Source organism: Stomoxys calcitrans, chromosome 3 (genome assembly GCF_963082655.1).
Source record: "Stomoxys calcitrans chromosome 3, idStoCalc2.1, whole genome shotgun sequence".
Classification (NCBI taxonomy): Eukaryota; Metazoa; Arthropoda; class Insecta; order Diptera; family Muscidae; genus Stomoxys; species Stomoxys calcitrans.
This window is the reverse complement of record NC_081554.1, coordinates 7,509,573-7,536,076: the sequence shown is the minus strand read 5'-3', so window position 1 is coordinate 7,536,076 and position 26,504 is coordinate 7,509,573. Positions and strand designations below refer to the sequence as shown.

General features: G+C 37.3%; 1 protein-coding gene across 10 annotated transcripts in view; it reads left to right on the top strand.

Annotated features, from left to right (window-relative positions):
• Positions 1-26,504, top strand: part of LOC106090338 (probable G-protein coupled receptor 158) — a 60,010-nt gene that overhangs the window by 13,221 nt on the left and 20,285 nt on the right. For all 10 annotated transcript variants that reach the window (XM_059365923.1, XM_059365924.1, XM_013256496.2 and 7 more), the window contains exons 3-4: positions 17,044-18,583; positions 26,199-26,435. In XM_059365923.1, coding sequence (XP_059221906.1) covers positions 17,216-18,583; positions 26,199-26,435 — 1,605 coding nt within the window. In that variant the 5' untranslated portion in view covers positions 17,044-17,215. The remainder of the gene's footprint in view (positions 1-17,043; positions 18,584-26,198; positions 26,436-26,504) is intronic.

The following is a 26,504-nucleotide window of genomic DNA, read 5'->3' as shown; positions in this document are numbered from 1 at the left end:
GTGTAATCTGTACATTTCTAGGATTTATGATTGCATCTTGGAATAAAAAGTTGGTGTACAAAATTGCAAAAAATTGCACTCATAGAAATTTTTTGGCAAAATCAACAAAAAATGTTGGCACAGCAATAGAAACTCCGTTGAAGACGGAACAGCAGTAATTTTTTGCAAAAAACGGCAAACATTTTTCCAAACATTGACATTCCTTTTCCATTTGCAAAGAAAGTCTCAGATCATTGAGCTCGTCTCGAAAAAGAAACAAACAAAAATTGTGAAATTTAATGATCTTCGCCCTAACAAGCAAACAAATTGAAAATTGGCCAAACATGTTTATGTCCTCACTTCTAAATGACTTTAATTTAAGACCAATATTGTTATAATCGGGTTTAGGGTTAGGTTGAATAGAGGGTGTGGATATTAATCCGCCTCATGCCACTATGGACATAAATAATAAAAAGTAACCCGAACTTAGCACATTTTAGCTGAACTATATACCCTCCACCATGGATCGCATTTGTCAAGTTGTTTGGACCTATTCTCTTTATAGGCAGAAACTAAAAAGGATAATGGGAGGTCATAACAAGAAATAGCTATGGGTTTTTTATATGCTAGGAAAAGAATCGCGTCCTCTAGAGCCATAGGTAGTTTATTCGGGAGATCGGATTATATGGAAGCTATACCAGGTTAAGGACCGATTGGAGTCAAATTTGCTACATCTGTTGTATGTCATAGGAAAAGTCAACGTGCATAAATTCAGCCAAATCGGATAAAAGTTGCGGCCTCTAGCGACTTAAGACATAAAATCGGGTGATCGGTTTATACGGGAGCTATATCAGATTTTGGACCGCTTGGAACCATACTCATTGCATCAGTTGAAGGCCATAGGAAAAATCATCATGCAAAATTTCAGCCAAATCGGATAAAAGTTGCGGCCTTTAGCCGCTTAAGAAGAATATTCGGGTGATCGGTTTATAGGGGAGCTATATCTAAACGTGGACCTATTTGGCCCATTAACAATCTCAACCGACCTATATTAATAAGAGTTCCTCATGCAAAATTTCAGGCGCCTAGCTTAACTCCTTCGAAAGTTAGCGTGACTTCGACAGACGGACGGATGGAAAGACGGACGGACGGACATGGCTAGATCGAATTAAAATGTCATGACGTTCAAGAATATAAATACTTTATGGGGTCTTAGACGTATATTTCGAGGTGTTACAAACGGAATGACGAAATTAGTATACCCCCATCCTATGGTGGAGGGTATAAAAAGAAAATTTTAAGTCAAGAATTCCGTGCTGCTTACAAAATACCTAGTTGTTTTCCATACCACACCCCTTAGTTGTTTTATGTCTGGTATTGTGTCCACACCTAAGTGCCGGTGTCTGTTAGCCGCGAAAGCCGGGCAATGACATAGGAAGTGGTGCAACGTCTCATCATCTTCGCAAATGCTGTCACTTGCCGCAACGAGTTTGCAAAAGTGAGCTCGTAGTCCTATGTGTCCTGTTATGATATCGAAAGCTTTACTGACCTCCTGCTTGCTTCCTTTCAGTAATAGCCTCGTCTTCTCACAATCCGAACAATGTGTGAATCAAATGAAATGTGTTTGATATTAGATTGCGAATCTGATATTAATATTAGGACCAAGTATCTGGGTGGCTGCCCATATACAAAACACTCTTCAAAGGGACAAGTAGACCCATAGCGATGATTGAAAATTCGCGCTCGAGGCCTTTTTTGGTGTATATATTTTTTACTTTATTCGATATTTCGTCTTCCGCCGGAAGACATTTTGGGATAGGAACATCCAGTGCGTCAATAGATTTGACGATATTTAACAGTTTTAACCATCACATCAAATTTACAATTGAGAAAGAAGACAACGGCTGTACACCGTATTTGGACACACTCGTCATACGGAAAAAAGGGCGCCTAAAATTAGACTTATTAATTCTCACTCGAAATATCCAAAAACTTCATTACACGGGTACCACGCAGAAAATACCAAGAAAACGACAAAATCAAGACGGTAAAATAAACAACAGGGAAAAAGAAACCAAAGTCTACAAATCGATTATCTAATACATACCAAACCTAGCTGAACGTTTTCATAACTCTGAATGCATCAACAAAACAATATTGTCCATTGCTTCAAAATCGAACAACACACTACAACAGGTTTTCACGCAATTAAAGTACACATAAAACAGCTCTTACTACTCTCTATGAATAGAACATCATCAGCCAGATCTAGAGAGAGAGAGTTTCTGTGTTATAATGTGAGAACAACTACAACAAGAGACTCACGCTTGAAATGCTACATATCCCTCCAAACATTTTCTATCGTGCGAGTCACTAAATCTGCACTCAAGGAAGTTGAAAACAATCTCAGGCGATATCATTTTTTACTCTAATTAGTGTCTCGGTACGGGAGAAAACGTGCCACTTGGCGATATATACCCATGAGTGACTAAATAGGGACTAAAAAAAGTTTAAAATTCGATTATCAACGTCATTAATAAAAAAATTTGTTTCCCTAATGTTTTTTTACCTTTAAGAGTGGCTTATTTTTATTTCTCTTTCTAATTTATTTCTTTTCCAAATTAAGATTAATAATCGAAGATTTTATTTCCAATGATTTTCCCTGACTGGGATTTGAACAGCCAACCTTACGATTGTGAGGCGTATGCTATCCCTCTGTGCTACCGGTCTTTCTTCATTACAGAAGGCTAAGTAAACATACATTCTCTGTGTGGGGTTTTTTGAGTTATCGTCCAAAACAACAACAAAAAATCTATTTTTAAATTTGTAGCAATACCAGTTGATTATGAGAAACTAATTAGGGAAGCGTGAATGATAGAATTTCGATAGTAATGTATTTTGTTGTTTTAAATCATGAAATTTCTACAAACTATCATACAAAAGAGCCTAAAAAGTGACAATTCTGGGAGGGAGTGAGAAAGTCACTTCCAAATGTTTGGAGGGATATTTGATATGCCAACAAGCATAAACTACACACAGACACTGAGAATCTGGCACACAATTACCGAAGCCTAATAAGTAAGAGGAAGAAAGTACAATAAGACGAATGGGACAAGACATATGCAATTCAGTATGCAACGCACTGACAACGACGTTAGATCGAACCGCGTTTTGTTTATTTTTATACCCACCACCGTAGGATAGGGGGTATTTTCATTTAATCATTCCATTTACAACACATCGAAATATCAAATTCCGACCCTACAAAGTATATATGACTATGTCTGTGTGTCCGTCCGTCCGTCTATTGTAATCACTCTACAGCCTTCAAAAATTGAGATATTGAGCTGAAATTGGGCAGCTGTGTGTCCGTCCGTCCGTCTATTGTAATCACTCTACAGCCTTCAAAAATTGAGATATTGAGCTGAAATTGGGCACAGATACGTCTTTTTGATGCACGCTGGTTAAGTTCTTGAACGGTCCAAATCGGACCATATTTGGATATAGCTACTGTATAGACCGATCTACCGATAAAGGGTCTATTGCCCATAAATGCTTTATTTTTTATCCGCTGAAATTTGAAACAGTGAGTAGTTTAAGGCTTCCCGACATCTGGCCCAACTAAGGTTCAGATCGGACTATATTTAGATATATCTACCATATAGACCGATTTCCATATAAAGGGTCTGAAGCCTATAAAAGCTTCATTTCGCTGAGTGGGTAGTTTTAGGTCTCTCGATATCCGTCCCAAATATGGTTCGGATCTGACTATATTTAGATATAACTGCCACACAGACCGATCTCTCGATAAAGGGTTTAAAGCCCATAAAAGCTTTGTTTTTTATCCGATTTCGCTGAACAGTGAGTAGTTTTAGGCCACCCGCCATCTAACCCAAATATGGTAAAGATCGGGTTGTATTTAGATATAGCTGTCATATAGACCGATATGCCGGTTAAGGGTCTGAAGCACATAAAAGCTTTATTTATTACCCGATTTTGTAGAAATTTGAATTTTTAACGTTTTTTGTTTTCATCCAAATTGGTATTACTTTATATTTACAAGTAACGTTTCTTAATTTTTTGGTTTTATGGGGTATGATATAAAGATAACCACTTATTGTAAATAATTGTGAATACATACTCACCAGTCACATTGGTGGTTATTGAAATAGACCAACAGTAAAAGCTGCCTATGCACAAGGATTTTCAACTTGACCAAATATTAAAGAGTTAATAAAATATTCAATAGATACCGGCACCCTGTCACACACACACAAATATTCAGAAAGGCAAAAGGGAATGCGGGGCATAGTGTTTTTGATAGAAATGAAGGAGCAAGGAAGCGTGGATGCTTACTTCAAATAGAATCAAATCAGCCTAGGCAAGTTAGGGAAATTCAAACCGAATTAAGGAAATATTGTTCTTCCTTGACACATAAAGGAATGCCAACAATGAGGAAAGAATACCATCCCAACACACCTAAACATACAAAAATACGAAAAAATTAAAAATAAAGAGCATTCTAAAGAAATTTTAATATTAAGTCGTTCATATTTGCACATTAACTCACTTGTCATTAACTCACTTTGATCGTATGGAGTAGGATAAATTTTAGTTAGTAAAAAAATTCTTTGTCAAGCTTTCGATATTAAAGGAGGCTATAGTAGTTGCATAGGGTCAATATTAAAACATTGGTCATCTGCTTTCAGATAATTGTCATTCAGAATTGTGAAATTTCTCTATTAACAGATGTCGCTCTGCGGCCCAAGGATCAAGAGGCGAAAATAGTGGAAATAAGCCCACAACTTTTGATGTATTGATCTGAGCAGTACAATAACATATCATTAGTACAATAATATATATGATTTATAATAATATAGCATAGTAGCAAGTTGTTGTGACCCAGAAGAAAAGGGGTCAATTATAACATCCATGTATCTTACCATGGATGCTATAATTGATCCCTTTTCTTCAGGCATTTCTGGTATTGTATGAGACAGCCTATATCTAAATTTCGAACGTTCTGGGTCGTATTCGTCGTGATTTTAGGTTGGATAAAAATGTAAACTTTTATAAGCTGAAAACAGTTTAATCTGATGTTCGGTCTATTTCACAGCTATGTATGTTCAAATATGCGCTGTATTGTATCGTATAACAACTCATTGTTTAAAAAATCTAATAAAAAAACGCACCCGAATCGGCAGACCAGTTTATGTGGGAGATATTGTCCCCAAAAGTCTGCAAAACGATTCGATTTGGATCTAAAAGCAAAGCGGCCGCCAAGTGGTCACAAAACTTCTAACGCTATAGGGGCATTCAGGTGATAGAAAAGCTCAGAACAAATTCAGTGCGGACTACTGCAGCTTCATGAGAGACAGATTCAAGACAGATTTAAGTTTTCAAACTTTAGGCTACGGAGGATTCAGTTTCAAACGTATGGCCATTGTCATTGGAGATTATCCCAAAAATTCTTAAAAATACTTTTTGACAGCCAGGTTTTCTTGCGTGGGAAAATCGTGTCATCTTTATAAAATCTTGCTGCAGAAGATTATACGATGCCACGAAAACATGGGACAGTAGCTCACAGACATCGCCAGCATTAGGAATGGATAACCACCGCTGAAAACGTTTCTGGTGTTCTCGACAGTGTTCGAACCCAGATGTTCAGCCTCCTAAGGTGGATATGCCAACTTCTGCCCCACGTTGGCCTCCCCTATCCTTAGGTGGTTGGTATAAAACTGAAGACCTTGTGGCTTGAGACAAATGCAATCTTTTCTCATATTCATGGGAAGTTTAAAAACCTAACGTTTAGTCCACTCTCTCTGAAATAAATATCAACTCCCTCTCAACATATTGTTAAACCGCCAACTTAAATAACCTATCTGTGATGACTTAATATAAACATGCATCCATTGCAGGTGTTTTAACTGATTTTAATAGCTTCAAGTGGCTTTACCTCACTTTGTGCAGCCTGTTGAACAAATCTATATCTAAGATGAACACTAAACACCTCTATGACATCGTTATGTGGTTTCCATATATAATGAAAAATTCATAACGGTATGTAGTTCGAAAGATTCTGTTTGTCAAAAAGAAGTATCCGCACACCTTGACATTCTCATAATTTATTCATGGCCAATGTTTTGGATTTTCATTTCCACTGTCAGGTCGCAAAGAAGCGACCAAATTATGCATACATCCACATACATACATATACTCGTATATGTAGATACATACACACAAGAATGTATGCTACCAATTTCCTTGGAACATTTTATTTGAACCTAACTGTGTGTGATCCCAAACTTTTTCTCATACACAGGAAACCGCCCTTTGAAATGAAATATTGTTGGAAGTTCTCAGCATCATTGGCTCGAAAGTAAATGTTTTAATTAAAAAACCACAAAATTAAGCCACAGATGAAAACCCTAAAATTTTCTTGTTTGGTGAACATTAACCACCCTTTCATCTTAGGTCTCGTTGCTTAATTAACATTTTCCATGTGGAATATTTATAGACGATGATGTTCCTCAGTGAGCCCAAACGATGTAATGGGTAATGGGCAACTAACTGACTAACTGGAGGTTGTTTGGAAAGCACTTATAAATTATGGCATAGGAAATGTCGCATCTTACACTGGCATGGATATTAATATTAATTGAATAATTTGTCAACATATTCACATGTGAGTGCCTGGGGAGTGTGAAGAAATTGTATGTTATGAGGGACCTTAGACGTTGTCCTAGACTATATGGAGAACACGGAAGCCTTTACACAATGTCCATTTGAGTCCATTGAAATGCCACCACAACGGGTTTTTGGCCCATTTAAATAAATTGGTTATAACCGGTTCCAATCATTGGATCCAAGTGAGACAACTATTTAAAGGCTGGAAGAGTTGGTCAAAAAGTTAGTAGCATAGTAGTATATATAGGGGATAGGCTGTTACTCTAAGCGAAAAGTGGGATAGAATCGAAAAAAAAAATTAGTTAAAAATATGTCATATGAGAACGGATAGAGATAACTCTTTGAAATGGTTGGAGCTGAGGTGTTATCGAGATCATGTGCAAAATTTTATTTCTTGACATGGCCCTAAACTGGTCACTTCGAAAAATTGTTTGGGCCACCAAATCTTCATTTTTTGCTGAATAGTGCCCAAAAATCCGCTTGAGGTAAATAATATCTTCACTGGTTTCGCGAATATTCGAATTTTAATTTTTATTTTTTAAATTTCGGCCTAGATTGGCTTCGTATTTTGCAATTTACCAAGGCATTTGTGGTTCGATTTTCATTTTGATGTATGATTTGGATAAGTGATGAAATTTACAATGACTTTAAAAGTTATACTATTTGGAAGTAAAAAATGTGATTAAGTGGGTTTTTTGCATTTTTTGGGTCAAAAAAAGTATTGGGTTGCCCAAAAAGTAATTGTGGATTTTTTAAAAGAAAGTAAATGCATTTTTAATAAAACTTAGAATGAACTTTAATCAAATATACTTTTTTTACACTTTTTTTATAAAGTAAGCTAAAAGTAACAGCTGATAACTGACAGAAGAAAGAATGCAATTACAGAGTCACAAGCTGTAAAAAATTTTGTCAACGCCGACTATATGAAAAATCCGCAATTACTTTTTGGGCAACCCAATAGTTTCATTAATTAGTCTTTATTGAAAAAAGTTGCTAAAATGCCTTTACTTTTTTCGAAAGGGGACATATTGTAGATGAATTTTAAGTGAAGTTTGAATAAGATATGCCAATTTAAACGGGTACAATATGTACTTCAAAATAGGCATTTTTTTAATTGGAAAAATCTCTCGAGTGTACAAAATGCAAAGCCGAGATCCCCCCATTCAGACTTATGATTTTTTTACTCCATATGTTCCCTAAATAATTGCAAAAAATATTTTGCACCTAACAATATTTGTAGCCTCTACAGCAAAATTGCTAAATAATTTCGATCTTTTATTGAAATAAATATTTTGGGTCTTTTCTTTAAAAAATTCGAACAGAATTTATTCTTGGTTTTTTAAGGACATTTTTATCTGTAAAATTCAAATAGAATTATTAAGAGATCTCTTTTAATTTTGTTTTCTTATATTTTTTTTTTAAATTTTGCACAGTGACTTCTCGTATGAACTTCAACTTACGTGCAAAATATGATCTGATTCGGTTTAAAACCTCATATAGCTCCCATATAAACCGATCTCCCGATTTTACTTTTTGAGACCCTATTCGGGGCAATTCCGAAATCGATAACTTTTTGGCTTCGAAATTGATAACTTTTCGTCTCAAGATAGTGAGACGATGTGATAATTTTGTCGCCGATAGTGACAATTTTGCTTCCGTCCATGGCAATATAATATAATATCGAAAGTATTGATAGTGCCATCGATATTTTGCCAGCTCTAGGAAGAGGTCGAAATCAAACACGCGATGAATCAATGAATGAATTTCAGATTAATTATGTAAATCAGCTATTACACATGCCTGGGTTTAAGCCCCAGCAAGAAAATCAGAAAAAATTATCAGCGGTGGTTACCCTGACTAATGCTGGCGATATTCTCTTAGCGACACCATCTCTCTTAGAAATGATGTCGCTAGGAGGTCCACCGTTCAAACTCGTCATAAAAAAGGAGTTAATAATGAGAGAATCATCCTCGGATTCTTTTAAGATACCTCACAAATGTCGCCGGCATTAGCGCCTTTACAAGCCTATTTTTCAATCGAATTTGAAATGGAAATCTACTTCGCAAGGGCGTTCGTAGGCTGAAATTCTCGAACGTGTTCTCGGTTAAGTAAACACGATAATTATGGGAGTTTACAAATTGCTAAATTGGAAAATTTTTCTCGTCAGACAACAAAATGTTCCGAAATTCACCACGTTGGTGCATGCGCAGCAACGCTCTTTCTCTTTCTTTGCTTAGGTATAAGATCGATTGCCTTATGAAACTTGTAAGGCTTAACTTTTGTGTACAGTGGGATAGAATCGAAAAAACTAGCAAGAAAACTGCCGTTTAAGAACGGGTAAAGCTACGTCTACGAAACTATAACTATTGAATGGTTAGTGCTGAGGTGCAGGAAATCCGCCCATAAATATAGATTTGGGAGCCCCTAAAAAATTTTTCGAATTCCTGGAGTGAGCAATTTTAGGGGCCTGCCAAAAGGCGCGCGAACCAACTAGTGCCTAGAAATTTTTCTCGTGATCTCGTTAACACTTCAGCCCTCTAGCCATTCAACATTTCAAAGTATTATCTTTATCCCCAAACGGCAGGTATTTTTTATCAGATTTTTTCAAATCTGTCCCACTGTGCTGGACACCGTTGAATTCCAGCATTCACTCGTGGAACCATTTCAGCTGCTATTGCAGTATTTTTGAACCACCACCAAGCTAACGGTGTCATTACAACGATTTATGCACTCAAAACGTGTTACAACTCAACACTAGTAAAAATGAACTATATTTGAGGAGTATTGAACTTCATATAGTGCTAATGAATTATATGGTCGTTATGAGTTCAACAATACATTAACATCTAAGAATTTGTTTATACATAGTACTAGTTCACTTTAAACTTCCCACAAGTATATATAATATGAACTTGGAAGCATTGAAAGTAAAATCAAAGCTTTTGGAAAAAATCGACTCTTTGGAGGGTCCAATTAGAGATTGTCTGACATATCTTTATTACACAATATATTTAGTTCCGCATGTCTCCCACCCCCATGCTCTGAAGAGCTCAACTACATTTTAGAAGTCAAATTTTATATAAACATTGCAAATATTGATTAAATCAAACATTACCTTTTGCCGCAATTGAGAGTTTAACCAAGGAATTTCTGCTTACAAAGTAGCATTCATCCACTTCACTGTTGTTTGAATCAGACACTATTTTTCCCTTTCAATATTTGCTAACAACACAAAAGCAAAATATTTTCTAACGCTTTTTCATTAAAGATGTTCGTGCTTTATTGTTTATGTTTGGCATGTTCTATTTTTAGACACAATGTCTTAACACTATTGTAAATTTAAGTTTATTAAATTATTCATAGTTTCGAGCATGTATTTGTGAACTTAAGATATGGAAAATAAAATGAACGTTTTAGTATTATTGAACTAAAAGTACAAATTTCTTTGAGTAGTTCATTCATTAATAATTTTCAGAAAACGTACGACGATACGATAGATGACATGCTTTGGCGCATGTTTAGTAAAGTTCTCGCTTATATCAAAAAAATCGTTTAAGGAAAATTACTCTTTCCGAGTTGTAGCAAATTGCAAATTTTGCCCATGAACATTCCACTAAGGAACAGGAGCGAACCTCCCTCATATCAATAAGTGCAGTCCGATTCAAGTTTAAGTTCATTGATAAGGGGTCTCCTTTTTATAGCCGAGTCCGAACGGCGTGTCGCAGTGCAACACCTCTGTGGAGAGAAGTTTTACATGGCATAGTACCTCACAAATGTTGTCAGCATTAGGAGGGGAAAACCACGGCTGAAAATTTTTTCTGAATGTCTCGTCAGGATTCGAACTCAGGCGATCAGCGTCATATGCGGACATGCTAACCTCTGCGCTACGGTGGCCTCCGAGTTGTAATCAGTTTTATCTATATTTATGCGTAGTTAGTTTTTTTATGTACAAAGTTAATTTTCTGACCGTTTAAGAATTTTTAACTAATAGTAGATAATTATCATGAACTAACTAGTACTATGTAATTAACTCATAGTTACGATAAGCATTTTTCTGAGTGTGGTGGCGTTTAATTTGGGGAGTTTGAGTTCGCCAACAAAAACCAGTTGTGATTTTTCAGACGAATATAAAGCCATCACACTATGACGCTCGAACTCCATGACGAATAACTTTCTTTTGAAATAAACTCAGATGCAAATGCTTGTAAACAATAAAATGAGCTGTCACTAAACAAATATCATGTAGCTGTCATTGCTAGTTTCACAGATTTACTATTGTGAACATTGTAACACTTCGTGTCAACTACCCTGTATATGTAATTGCATCGGAAATCAGTCAATGGAGTTGTACTATACTGAACTTTAAATCCAACGTTTTGGAAAGGGCAAGAAGGGCAACTCTTGCCCTATACATCTGCAAGAGAGCCATTGGCAAAGGTTGCAACCGCGAGTCATACATTGGGTATATACTGCAGTTGTCAGTCCTATAATTCTATATGGTGTTGTGGTCTGGTGGACGGAGCACAAGTCCACCTTCTCATTAACATCTCATGCACCGAATTTAATGCTTCATCTAAGCCTCTGGACATTGTGGCTAGACAAATTGCTGCGACTACTGCCGTGAAGCTAAGGGAGCTTTCTCTTTGGTCATGTAGCGTTAGGGACACTGTGTTATCCTTGATACAATGTCCGATGTTCCAGGCAGTTTGGATTACACCCTATTTGAGTGGCTTTTTGATAAAAAGTACTGTACCACTATTCCTGGTAGAACCGATTGGAATTACGATATCCCTGGTAGGTTAAGTAAGAGTGTCAGTCCTTAACAGACTCACATAGACAATTTTAAGTCCATTGTGATACCACAGTAGCGACAGACCAAGGCTTTTGGAGGGAATCGAACCCACGACCCCTGCACTGGTAATCCAAGCACGCTACACACTCGACTACCGAGTACCGCCCCCGTTACCCACGATATCCAGGTGGGCTTTGGGACGACCAGGCGGGCTTTGGGACGTTCTCTAAAGATCTAAAGGTTACCCGACCACTGTGTATCAAGCGGAGATCCTTGTAATTAAGGAAGTGGTGGAATGGCTAAGATATAATGTCATAACGATGATTGGCATAAATTTATTCTCAGACAGCCAGGCAGCCATTAAATCCCTGGAGAATCCCTCTCAACGAGATGGCCGAACAGTTCAAAATTCACCTGTTCTGGGTGCCGGTCTGCAGACATATCCCAGGGAGTTGTAAAGCGGACGAGCTTGTGTGGGTTTGCCTGTACATGCAATCTAAGTTTTCAGGTCCACTTAAAGTTCTCATTTCTTGTAGAACCTGCCTGATTTAGCGGATGGGAACATTCGCAAGTTGTTGGGCTTTTAAAGCGATCTGAATGGTTCAGTTTCTGTGGTATCACAATGGACGAAAACGTCTGAGTCTGATGGCAGAATGCCACTTAATCCTAACCTAACCTATTTTCAGTCACATATGTTCATTACTGAGTAGTCTTGTCTAATATATGCATAGCGTAATTACTTAATGGACCTGATGGCTTTGCATTACATGTTTTGACAAAAACAAAATGAAATGAAAAGGAGCGCTTAGAAACAAGTAATTCAAGTGTAATATGAAGGTGGGATTGCGTTTGTTCAAAAAATTTCAGGTAATTATTTAAAAAAAAGAATATGATATTTTGTTAAAGTTTTTTTTGGAACTATTTCGAAAGCTAAACAGAATACCCTGCTTAAATGAGCAAAAATAAAATGCCACCAGTACGGCAGACCTTTTGTACGAAGGGTATTAGTAAGGTTTGACGATTTTTTTGCAAGAGTAATAAGTCTCATGAGAGGGCTAATTTGAAGAGGCATGTGGTAATGAACAAATTATGTGCATTAGAACGGGTCGCAGTGTGTGATGAATACTCGCACAAACAACAAACGAACAGTGAGAAAATAAGAAAACATTTCCTAGCGAAAAATATTAAGGTTTTTGAATAAAATGAATGTTCCAGCAATATTTTAGTTTTTAATATTAAAATCTGTGAATTTATTTATGCACGGACAGATCTATACCCCCCAAGTATGTTTCGATGTTGTTGCCTTCATTATGTGCCGTTAGATGCCTTTTCCTTAGCGTATATTATTATATTGTATATTCTCCTCCTTAAATAACTTACGGAAACATGATGAGGATGACTATATCCTTAATATGGACACTAACACATAGACGAGAACATTTTTTACGTCGCCGTACGGTGTGTGTCGCCTGAGTGCACATTTTGTTGTGGCTTTTAAGGGTTTCCCATGTAGTGTGATGTGTGGTTGTGTACATGTACTTACACATTCACACATCACCAATGCACGTTTAGCAATGTGTTATAATACACATGTATTAGTATGTATGTAAACAAACAAATTAGTGCGAACGAATGTAAGACCCATTCAAGCTACTAAGTAGTGATTTAATTTTAACCGTAATCACTTTTTTCTATTTAATAAACATGTTCTTCTTAATGTCATATGTTGGCGAGGAAAATTACATGTTTATTTTTGGTCTCAGCACTAACTGTGAACCCTACTAATTTACTTTATTGTCACTTTTGTTAAGTGTGAATCGATGTAGTCGACAAAGGTGTTAACAACACCTTTTAAAAAACAAGTAAAAATGTGCTTATCTTGGAAACCATGGATTGTACTTAAAATTGATACAAACGAATTTAGTTAAAAGGCATGTGTACTTTACATAAAAATTTTTTGCCAATTAAGCCAAAATTTAAGATTTTTGGGGCCGTAAAAGACTAATTAGTATTTATAGGAGACTAACTGACCCGGGCCCGCTCCGCTGCGCTTTCCTTTACTTTATATGGAACAAAAGTTTCCTTGGAATATTTATTTTCGACAATTAAAGAGCTTTTAGTGAAATACCATGATACGAAAATAGTATATCGCTTGACTAACAGTTTAACAATATAAGTGCCTTTATCTGAATCCCTTTATCTGGTTGTAAGGTGTACTCCATTCTTAAAATACTTCATTTCAGCCCGATATTCTCATGATGTCTGATTTAGTGGTGTTTTCGGGGGAGAGGTGGTCCCCCAGATACTTGGCCCTGAAAAAATATCAGCATTGTGCTCTTCTCTCAAATACCATTTATTTAAACCCGATATTGCCATTGACTTAAGAGGAGTTTACAGGACGAGTCGTCCCCTAAACACATGGCCCCAAAATAGGTTATCAAATTCGTTTTCTAATCTCAAATACCTTTAATTTGAGCCACATATTGGCATGGTCGAAAATTTCTTTCCTTTGGGGGTGTTTTTGGGAAAGGGGTGGACCCCCAGAAACGTGATCCCACATTTGGATATTAGATGCGTATTCTACTAGCAAATACCTTTCATTTAAGTCCCATATTGCCATGGTCGGTAAATATGTCCGATTTAGGGGTGTTTGGGGTGGTCCCTCTAGCACTTGGTCCGACCGATTGGATATCAGATACGTTTTCTTATCCTAAATACCTTTCATTTGAGTCCCACATTGTCGTGATTGGTCAAAATATATGTTTGGTAGGTTTTAGGGTGGGGCAGCCCCCCTAGGTACCCCATCCGAAATTTGTATACCAAATTTTTATTTTTAGGGTACTTTATGAGAGCACACAAAATTTCGCTTATATCGCACCACCCATCTCCGAGATCTGGCGTTTCTGAAAATTAGGGTAAGGGGGAGGGTCCGCCCCCGCCTTCAGATATCAAAAAATTTAGTACCCTATTTTCACCATGGGGTCATTATGCACCATCTGTGAAAATTTCAAGAAAATCGGTTCAGCCGTTTCTGAGTCTATAAGGAACACACAAACAAACAAACCAATCTACAAACAAACACAAATTGATTTTTATATATAAGATATATAAGGTTATAGATCGATTTGGACTATATTTACCACAGATATCATGCCTACCACGCGTGTCAAGTCATAACAGAACACTACTTGCAAAATTTCAGTTGAATAGGAAAACAATTTCGACTTTCAGGGGCTGAAGATCTCAAATTGGGAAATTGGTTTATATGGGAGCTATATCAGGTCATAGACCGATTTGGATCGTACTAGGCACGGTTGTCAGAAGTGGAAACAGAACACCCCCACCATAAGATGGGGGTATACTTATTTCCTTATTCTGCTTGCAACTTTTTGATATATTGATCTAAGACCTAACAATGTATATACATTAGACCATGCTATAAAGGAGAACATTTTTTTTGCAAGTAAAGAAACGCATACCATCTGTTTTTTTCCTTTCATCCCAATAAGCAAAACACGAAATATTATGGCGATCGGTTAACGATAACCGGTGCCTGTTGATTCGACTAAGTCATGTCCGCCTGTTGCTATATCCTTTCTGTGCTGATAGCCCGTCTGTCATTTTATTGGAATTAAGATCCCATTAGTTATCCAATCATCACGAAAAATTTCCAAATATCACTTTTTTTGCCCAAAGACAAACGCTATCAATTTTGGTAAAAATCGGTTCCGATTTAAATGTAGCTCCCACATATTTAATTCACCCGTTTTATTGGGACTCTCTAATACGCATATATCCTTGATCGTCTTGTCATTCTAAATCAATTTAGCCATGTCCGTCCACCTGTCTGTCTTTCGAAAGCACGCTAACTTTCTTTCAAAAGAACACTTACTTTCGTGCGAGTAAAGCTAGGCACTTGAAATTCTGCACAAATATTTCTCAATTAGAATTTGTCTGTTGGAATAGTAGATAGGGCATATCGGTCTATGTTTTGATATTGCTCCTATACAAACCAATCTTGGAAAATGATTTCCTGATCTTCTAGAGTAATTGCAGATTTTTCATATAGTCGGCGTTGACAAATTTTTTCACAGCTTGTGACTCTGTAATTGCATTCTTTCTTCTGTCAGTTATCAGCTGTTACTTTTAGCTTGCTTTAGAAAAAAAGTGTAAAAAAAGTATATTTGATTAAAGTTCATTCTTAGTTTTATTAAAAATGCATTTACTTTCTTTTAAAAAATCCGCAATTACTTTTTGGGCAACCCAATAATTTTAAAATATTCACTTTGTCAATAAATCTTTATGAAATTTATTTTATTAACCTGTAGTCCAAATTTCAGACCTCTAGCTCTATCTGTAAACAAAGTACCAAATTTGGTACCAAAATGTTCGAATGGTGAATATATCATTTAGTTACCCATCATATTTTTCTTAGTTGTACCTACATGTCAAATTTCAGACCTCTAGCTCCATCAGTAAAGAATGTACCAAATGGTACAAATTGCTGTACTAAACGTACGTTTTATTCCGTTACTAGTACTATTTTTCCATTTGTTCTTTTTACCCTCATCCTTTTGCACGAGTTATCTTTTAAGTCAAATTTCGAAATTCTACCGCTATCCAACCGCCCTATACAAAGTTTACTTTTTTCATAGCTTTTTGCTACTTTTTAGTACCTAAATGTACAAATTTCCAAACTCTCTTATAGTCCCCCAATAAAGGTTGCCATAGTGTACCTAAGTTCCAAATTTCAGAGCTCTAGTTCAATTTACAAAGAAAGTACCAAATAGTACTAATTACCGTACTAAAAGTACTATTTCTCCCACTTCCAAATTTTTTTACCAAACCGTATTTTTTCGATACGCTCTTTAATTTGGGCCCAAGAAAACAATTCTTGCACTTTCCAATCAATCGCACCATAAATGCGCTTTTGACAGCCCGAACAAAATTTTGTAGGGCCGAGGCGACCAACTTTAAAGGCCCAACAATGGGCCCCTGGGACTTCTAGGGCCTGAATATAAACTGCATATAAGTTGGATAACACCTCAGCTATAACCATGTAAAAGTTCATGAAGATATTTCAATCTGTTCCTAAATGGCAGACTTATTTCGATTTATTTCCCACTGTGCGTTGTTCGTTTGTAAGACGATTCATGGTTAAATTATAGACCAAATTGAAGATGTTTGACAGTGAATTAAAACACGAAAATTGCGTGAGCTGTTTAAATCAGTGTTGCCAATAAGATAATTGCTAAAAATCAACCTTTATATATCATGCTTGCATTTTAGAATTTCTTCAATTTGTTTGTTTACAAGTCAATACCGCATTTAGTCCGTCACATTTAGGTCTATATATTTTTTCTGTGTGCAGAGGGAAGGGCTGATTATATTTAGGTCAACAAAACAGGTCAATGAATCTCTTAGGTGACCTTGGCTTTCACTACTATTTAATTTTCTTTTAAAGAGGTGGCAATGATGGCAAATCTGAACTCGCTCATACCATTGCCATTTGAATTTTATTGACCTTATTTATTTCATTTCCATTGAATAGCAATTTTCTCTTTTCTCTTTTTTTTTGGCCATAGATGACCACGACGACGACGACGACACATTGTAACTGTACTGCAACTATAAAATCGACACATTTTCATTTGGACATACGACACTTATTGCCAAGTCCATCATCGCCAATTACGGGCTTTCTAGAAGCGGCAAATTTCATTACTAGAAATAGATTGCATAGCCATTGTCGGTGATATGGGCGTAAGGAGAAGGAATGTCTTTGATTTGGCTTCACAACAACAACTGCAGCAAACCCATCGAAAATGTCACCACAGACAATCGCATGGGTCAGGGAAAAGCAGAAGGACTACAACAAATGTGGACAAACAAAAGACTATAAGTGGGACTACTACTATCAACCAACAAGTGAACGCATACAATGAACAAATCAAACAGTCAGCACCAACTTCAGCGCCAATACCATCACCATCAGCACAACCGTCAACAACATCACCTCCCGCTAGCCACCATCGTCACCGTCTCCACCACCAACAACAACAGCAACATACAGCAAAAAATCGCCAACGAAAGCCACAATTTCTGACGGTGGTGCTGCCACACCAACACTCAATCGATGGCAACAACATTCAATCGAATCGGAAAAATAATCACGACCAGGACAGCAACAGCAATTCAACCTACAGAGGCCAAGTAGCAGTGACACTACCATCATCCTCACATACACACCGTAGTGGACATGCGAGTTACAAGTATGAAACTCATAGAAATAATAAACGAACGGAATTAGAAACGGCGGAAACGGAAATTTTAAATACCCCGGAAACAGACATTCTGTCGCCATCATTCAAACGAAACAACCCGCTAAAGCGATTTTTTGCCTCAGCACCGCCCGGAAGGATTAATTTGTTAAAATGTTTTATTGAGCATAGTTCCAGAGTGTTATGGGCGACGCTGCTCTTTGTGACACTGCTCTGCCTATCTTCATCGTCTTCAAGGCATCATACGAAAGGGCTTTGCAGTTCCACCCTGGGATCATTGGCCACTCTAACATGGGCCACAAGGGTCTCCCCATCAATAGTCTCGGCTGCCTCAACATATGAGCCCATCATCATTAAGTACGACATAGTCAATCGAGATGATGATGGCATGACTGTCGAGGATATCGATGTCAATAGCAATGAACAACAATTGCTGGCCTACTACAAGAAAGCCCAAAAGGAACATGAGGAGGAATTGAGGAGACAACATCAGCAGCAGCAACAACAAAAGCACCATCATCAAGAGCGTGACATAGATCGTGAGACGCTAAGACCAGCATTGCAGTTTGACGATATTATACCCACAGCCGACGTCATATCATCCCTTAATATGGTCGAGGATTTGGGTAAACATAAGAAGAGTACAGCCTCCAAACGTAGCACTACAAAGCGGGCAAGTTCGATGACTGCATTGCCGTCAAGCACGTTAACAACATTGACGACTACCACAATTGCAACCACATCGACGACTGCGACGACAACAACAACATCAAAAACAGCTACAACTGCCACACCGGAAGAGAAGTGCGAGCCAAAAGTACTGGACGAGGTACCCGCAGAGCCGGTAAGTTTTGTCTCAATTAGCTGGACTTAGAAGTATGTTTACTCTTCGGTAAAGTGTTAACAGCATACAAAGTATTTGATTTACAGCTAGACCCCCGAAAGATGTGTATGCTTAATCAAACAAGATTTTTAGGTAGGCTAACCCAGCAATGTAAATCTGTGTCCAACAAGTACGACTTTTGCGAATGTTGTTTTCCACATTTTATTCTCTCTTAAGCAGAGTATTCTGTTCACCTTTTCGAGCGGAGAGCTGTAAAACTGCATATTAAAAAAACGTTGGCGAAAAATAGGCGGAAAAGTAGTACTCTGCTTTTAGTGAAGGAAATGCCAAAAAAAATTAAAGTGGCAACCCTTGCAAAAATTTGCTGGAATCATTGTTTGTTTTATTAATTTCAATGGTTCATTTTACTTAATTATTTGCAAAAAAATAGTTTTGATAGAGAAAACAATAAGAGCAGATAAAAAAAAAGTTTTTTGGAAACAAAAACATGTGATTGCTGTCAAATTTCGCTCGCAAAACAATTAAAAATGTCCTCCACTATTCCGAAAGCAGAAAAGAATACCAACCTTTACGGTACAATGGGCTGGTAATCAAATGACTTACAAGATACTACTATTGCTCCTTTGCAATTAAAAATGGTTTGTGACCTTACCGCCTCTGCTTTCCGTTAGCCGTTCCGTTCTCTTCCCAAGTTCGGGGCATCTGTGTAACAGCAGTAAGCGGGTGACATGTGTGCTTCTCCCAACCATTCCTGGATTTCGTTTTTCACACTCGATATTAATCATCGTCACAGGTATCCTGTCTTTCTTTCAGACACCCAGATTGTCATCTTTTCATTCTCTCTTTCCCCATTCCGGTCTGATAATCAAATGATGTGTGTGCCATAGGTATCGTAAGTTTCCCCCTATTTATCCTGGTTTTCGTTTTTCCGGTCTAAAGGTGTTTCCATTCTATTCTGCGATCTCATTACCACGAAGTCTGCCTTATATTTGATCCGTATCTTTTTAGTCGTTATGGATCCACGTGGGCCAAGACAACAAGTCCTTTCCATCGCAGTTCCCATACTATCCATGACTATACCAAATCTTCGATTTTAGTTCGTATTTCGAACCCATGGCTCTAGTTGATGTTGTGTGGTGGTCACGTATTGGTATGTGAAGGTAGTGATCCTTCTCCAGCTGCAATAAGGCGCCTTGTCGTATCGAATATCACAGACACTCAGTACTGTTTTGTATTTTTCCGCCTCTTTTCGCAAAATTCGAATCCTTCGTCCCTGAAAATCCGCAATTGCATGTGAATTTTGTAAAAAAGAAATTCCCAAAACAATTTTGAATGGATATTTTATTTTTTGTCTGAATATTGAATGATATTTTTCCTATCGATACTATCTACAAAGATGAATTTTTTTTGCAAAATTTAACAAAATTAAATGATCCAATATTGAACGTATCCTTTAAGATACATTGCGCCTCTGGAGGTAGCAATTTTCGTCCGATGGTCTAAAATTTTGTACAATGATTTCTCTCATTACTTCCAACTGCCTTTATTAAAATTGGTTTTATTCTGTCTGTGCATTGATATTGCTTTTATATAAATCGATCTTCTGATTTTTAGTTTCCATTGTCGTTTGAAACATAGGTGATGGGAAAATAACAATAGTACAGATACTATCGATATTTATTATTAGAGGTATAGAAGAAATCGAATGTGAGGATTATCGATAGTTTGCCAGCTCTAGGTTGCCTACTTGCAAGTTGAACTGGGCAGATAATTATCGATGTCATGCTATAACAGTCGATAACACGTGATTTGTACTGCATTGTACCTAAAAAGAGTCATACTCTTTCACTGGTACAGTTGCTGTCTTTTATTTTAATCCTATACAGTGCAAAGGTATGTTGTGTAATTGTCGATATCATGATATAACAGATAATAATAATCGATTAATCGTGATTTGCATTATGTAGTATTAAAATTAATCACAGCATATGCAACATGGTGTAAATTGTATCGATTTATGTTAATTACACGTTTATCAAAAATTACTATAAACAAGTAAAAGCGTGATAAGTTCGGCCGGGCTGAATCTACCGTTGATCGGATTTATCTATGGTAGATTCGAACGATTTATCTTACTAGGTTGAAAGGCAATAAAGAGATAAGAAGTTGTTCGAGATGTCAAATTGATAAATAGGTTATACGAGAGCTATATAAGGGTATATACTAATTCTGACTATACTTGGCACTTGGTGGAGGTCATAGTAGAAGTCATTGTGCAAAATTTCAGTCAAGTCGGGTATGAAATGAGCACTCTAGGGGATCAAGAAGTACATTCTTGAGATCGGTTTATATGGGAGCTATTTGAGGTCATGCACCGATTCAGACCACTCTTGACACGGATTTTGGAGGTCAAAGTAGAAGTTATTGTGCAAAAATTTCAGCCAATTCGGACAAGAATTGCACGCTCTACGGGCTAAAGAAGTTATATCGATGGATCAGTTTAAATGAGGGCTATATCCAAATCTGAACCGATTGCCAATTGCCAATGACCTACACCAATAAGAAGAATGAGTGGAAAATTTCAATTGGCTAGCTTCAACTGTTCGACCGCTATCTGTATTTCCACAGACGGACGGACATAGCGCGAATATACATATATACTTTATAGTTACAGATCAATAATTCGAGGTGTTACAAACGGAATGTCTAGATAAGTATACACCCATCCTATGATGAAGGCTATAAAAATAGTTCCTCCCCCAAAAAATTCCCAATTTTTGCTTCGTATGCCCAAGTCAAAAATTTGGTCCCCATTTTCGAAAATAAATCGCCAATTTGAGGAGAAATCCCCGATACTAGCAACGCTGACTCAGTTTTTAAGTAAGAGCCGGTGCCGCCAGGCCTCTCACTTCGACTCTCCACTTGATTGTATGGGACATCAGTTGCAGTTACTCCGTATGCCTACGAAGCATCCCACTACTCGTCCGGTAACTCTCAATTGACTTTCGTATGATAAAGATGAACACCGCACGGATCGGAGCTCATAGTTTCAAGCTTTATGGTGCTCTTGCCCCCTTAGGTATTGTTACCAACATCTGTGTCCCTTTTTTTAATCGAATTTAATCGAACATTGAGTTCTTTCATTTACTTTGAGTATAGGAAACATGGGCCATCTTTATGATCCACCTTCGTCTTCCTGCTAACAGGCCGCTAGGTCTGGCTTAGTCATCTATTATGCACAAAACCCCTTCGATTTACCTACAGAGGAAATTGGAATCCCTGGTTCACATCCTTCCCCAGCAATTATTCTATGTAGACTATTATTTGTGTAGATATGGCCCCCAGGAAAAGTGTGTGGGGACACCCTCTTAAGACTCTTCCTTCCTGTGTGCGCCATCATGTATGGCAGTTTCCACCGATAGGCAAGTCGCTCGCTTCCCACCCATTGCCATGGTTTTGAGTAGGAAAAATATCTAATACTATTTTAGCCAAGTCCGTCCGTCTGTCCGTATGTCTGTTGAAATCACGCTACAGTCTTTAAATATAGAGATATTGAGCTGAAACATTGCATAGATTCTTTTTTGTCCATAAGCAGATTAAGTTCGACGATGGGCTATATGGGACTATATCTTGATATAGCCCCCATATAGACCGATCCGCCGATTTAGGGTCTTAGGCCCATAAAAGCCACATTTATTATTCGATTATGCTGAAATTTGGGACAGTGAGTTGTGTTAGGCCATTCGAAATCTTTATTCAATTGGCCCAGATCGGTCCAGATTTGGATATAGCTGCCATATAGATCGATCTCTCGATTTAAGGTCTTGCGTCCATAAAAGGCGCATTTATTGTCTGATGTCGCCGAAATTTGTGACAGTGAGTTGTGTTAGGCCCTTCGAAATCCTTTTACATTTTGGCTCAGATCGGTCCAGATTTGATTATAACTGCCGTATAGACCGGTCTCTTGATTTAAGGTTTTGGGCCCAAAAAGGCGCATTTATTGTCCGATGTCGCCGAAATTTGAGACAGTGAGTGGTTTTAGGCCCTTTGACATTCTTCTTCAATTAACATCAATTCTTCAATTTGGCTCAGATCGGTCCAGATTTGGATATAGCTGCCATATAGACCGATTTCCCGTTTTGGAGCCATAAAAGACGCATTTATTGTCCGATTTCGCCGATATTTGGGACAGTGAGTTGTATTAGGCTCTTCGATATTTTTTTGAAACTTGGCCCAAATCGGTCCAGATTTGGATACAGCTGCCGTTTAGACAGATATCTCGATTAAAAGTCTTGGCCTCATAAAAGGCGCATTTATAATCCGATTTCACTGAAATTTGACACAGTGACTTATGTTAGGCTTTTCGACATCCGCGTCGTATATGGTTCAGATCGGTTTATTTTTAGATGTAGCTACTAAAAAGACCAATATTTTGTTATACACAATTGAACAATGACTTGTGCTTATTAGTATTTGGTACAAATCGGAACATATTTCGATATAGCTGCTATAAGTCATAAGGTATGCATTTTTCACCAGATTTTGACGAAAGGTGGTTTACATATATACCCGAGGTGGTGGGTATCGAAAGTTCGGTCCGTCCGAACTTTACGTCTTTTTTACTTATTGAAATATAAGGCTTGTCCAAAAGATCGACTCATATCAAGGGATTAATTAAATTTCATTATTGGTTAAGCCAAACAAGGCCTTGGGCAAACTTCATATTAAGATGATAAAGTCTAGTACTGAGTTCGCAAAATGCAATATAAAAAATTGGTGACGAAGATAATGCGTACACATTTCGTAGGAGTCCTGCGGAGTTCTATGAGCGAAATAACAGCGACATGTCGCTTCGTCAATAAAAAATTTCGTTTAAATTTTTTGCAAATGTAATTAATTGCTAATGAGCTGGGCCACAAACAACTCTGTTTCAATGTCTTTGCTTTTGTTGTATGCTGTTGAACTTTCATTTAATGAAAGTTCAAAAACAAAGTTAATTTTTTTTAAATGTATGTAAAAAATTCCATCTAAACAGGTCCATATTTGCATATTCCGGTCATGTAGACCGATATGCCCATAAAAGTACGTTTACATTGGCCACTAATTCTTGATTTACTGCCTTTCGAGATTTAAGTGCTAAATCCTGTGTTTTTGCAGGATTTATTTTTAAATCCCAAATAAACCCGATTTCACGGCTGAATATTTGATAAAAGTACCAAAATATGCAACTGTTTTCAAGAATTCTGTATGGATGTGTGTGATATGACCATTCATGTATACGCATGTTCGCTTGTGTATGTCACTTAAATCCCCAAAAATGCAGTTTAAACGGACAGGATTTGTTTGACATTTTTTAACATCAAAAAAGATTTTATCTTATTTTGCTGAAATTTAGAACTTGTTTTATTTAAACTCACATCTTTGACTAATATATTGCAGATAGAATTTGATGCTATTTTCCTTTTGTGACGAACTCTCCCCTTATATACACTGCATGCATAATACAATACCGTGTAAACATTTGTATAGGCACATTGTTTTTGATGAAACGTAGGCTTGTCAAGTTGTTTTTTGGGGGAGAGATCTGTTCATTCATATATAGGGTTGTTGTTGCCATCATTGTCATTGTTATACCGATGCGATGTGGTGTTGTATTGCATGCCTCCCCAGCCATATTATGCCACACCGACAAGAGTCCTTTTGCAAGAAATCCAGGTTAACGTTTCATTATCCTTTTGAGCAAAACCATTCAAATCGTTGGCATTTATCGCAATTTGCAAAATGTTGACAAAAACACAACAAAAACAACAACAATAACCATTACAATAGCATAACAGCAATTTAGTGTGAGGTTGGCTGTGAGCGAACCACCCTGCTCTGGTTGGCATTTGTCGCCTCAGCACCAAGGAACCATAAAATGTTTACAGTTTGCTTAAGATATGATGATGGTGATGATGATGGCGACGATGACATCATGGAACCTGGCTAAAATGGTGTTCGAGAGGCAGGTATAGAAGGAACTTGGGGCTCATGGCTTTGTTTGTTATTGTCTCTCTCTCTCTCCCTCTACCGCTGTGTTCCTGCTTTCGTCTATTGTTGTTATTTTCTTGTTTTCCTTTTGCGTTTTGCAAATTGTCGTGTTACAATCATTTACGGACTCACCACGTTTTGTTGACGTTTGTTTTGCTGCTTGTTTGCATTCATTTTATGACATAAGGCGCGTATGATTAATATCGAATTAATTGTTACTCATTCGCCGCCACGTCCTCATAACTAATAAAAATGGACTCTACGAGTATATGGCAGACGGGATTGGTGGGGGGTGAGGAGATAAGAAGAATAGCATCAATATTAAAATCATCAGGAAACTTAAATGTCATTGACATTTTATTGTCAAGTGTTGACAACATTTTCTTTAAAAATCAGCACCAAAACTTAATCACCGATATTAACCGGCGATTACATATTTTTTTCTTTTGTAGAACTATTTTTAAGGCTTCATTAAGTTTTGTTAGTACGGCCGCCAAAATGTTTACGAAATTTCCAACGAATCTAATATTATATATAATAAGTGGAAGACGAAGATGGTTAAATGGGTGATGGGTCAATGTACCAGGTTTCCTCAATAAAACGATTTCAATATTCGACAATCGGATGGTACCAGCGTGGGATAATTGAGGCGACAGAGTTGGCGGAACTTATGCTACACGGATGGATCAAAGCTAGGTGACAGAACGATTCTGGGCCACTACATTGAGACGGCGCTCAGCATCTGTTGGAGTGTAAGAATAAGATTAATGCCTTCTCTGAGGCACGACTTTCGCGCCTAATGGATTCCGACACTAATGTGACGATACGAAACCAAATGGGATTCAACTTAGGGGCATATATAAAAAATATTTAAGAAATTTTTTCACGAATTTTGTGGTGATTTCGATTATGAAAAAAATGTTACACTAATGTTGCACATTTACGGGACAACATTTTGCAAATGTCGCCCCATTTTCAGTCGAACATATGTCCGCATGCAGTCATTTCGAACAAATAATACGATAAAAATCGCATCCTTGTCTTCGGATGAAGAACTTTCTAGCAATGCATCTAATATAGCGTTATCTAGATAAAACGCGTTCTCGTTTTTTCATTTTAATATATTTATTTTTAATATATTTTTGCAAACATTTAACAAAACTTGTCTGTTTCTTCTTTCTAAGCAAAATTTGCTAGAATGATAGCCGCTGATTTTAAGTGCGACATTCGCCACCGTAGACTTGGCACGGTGTAAGAAATGCAACATTTTTGCACTTTTTATAGACACCACCATTACAAACGAACACTACACCCGGTGGTGGGGTTACATTTTTTTTTAACAAACAAACACAAAATTTCGACTTCAGTGCAACATGGCGATAAACTGCTACACTTTTTTGCACAATCGATATCACCAAAGGCGCGTCTGTTTTAATAGGCTGACCTATTATGCAGTTTAATAAATTATAAGCCATTTACGAGTTTCGTTGTGAAATTAATTCATGTACATTTCCCACTGTTCCTTTTTATTATCCTTTTATGGGCAATATAATCATTAATACCATGTCTGCTTGTTTATTTACAGTATTATGACTTTGCCGATATTGCCGAAGATGCTGCTCGTCAATTTGCGGAATTCTTATCCGGTAGATTTCCATCATCTCCGCCCTCGGTGATTACCGATGAAATACGTGACGAAGTGCGGCGTCGTGCCAATACCATTGCCAGCTATGCCCTCAATGAGGATGAACATTTGCTGGCATTTGCTTTGGCAGCACCCAGTATACATACGGTTGTGGTTAAATTTAAAGAAAACGTTACGGTAAGTGCCAACAAGATGATATTAATGATAAACAAATGGTATTTTAATAGATTTTCTCGTTGTTGTCGG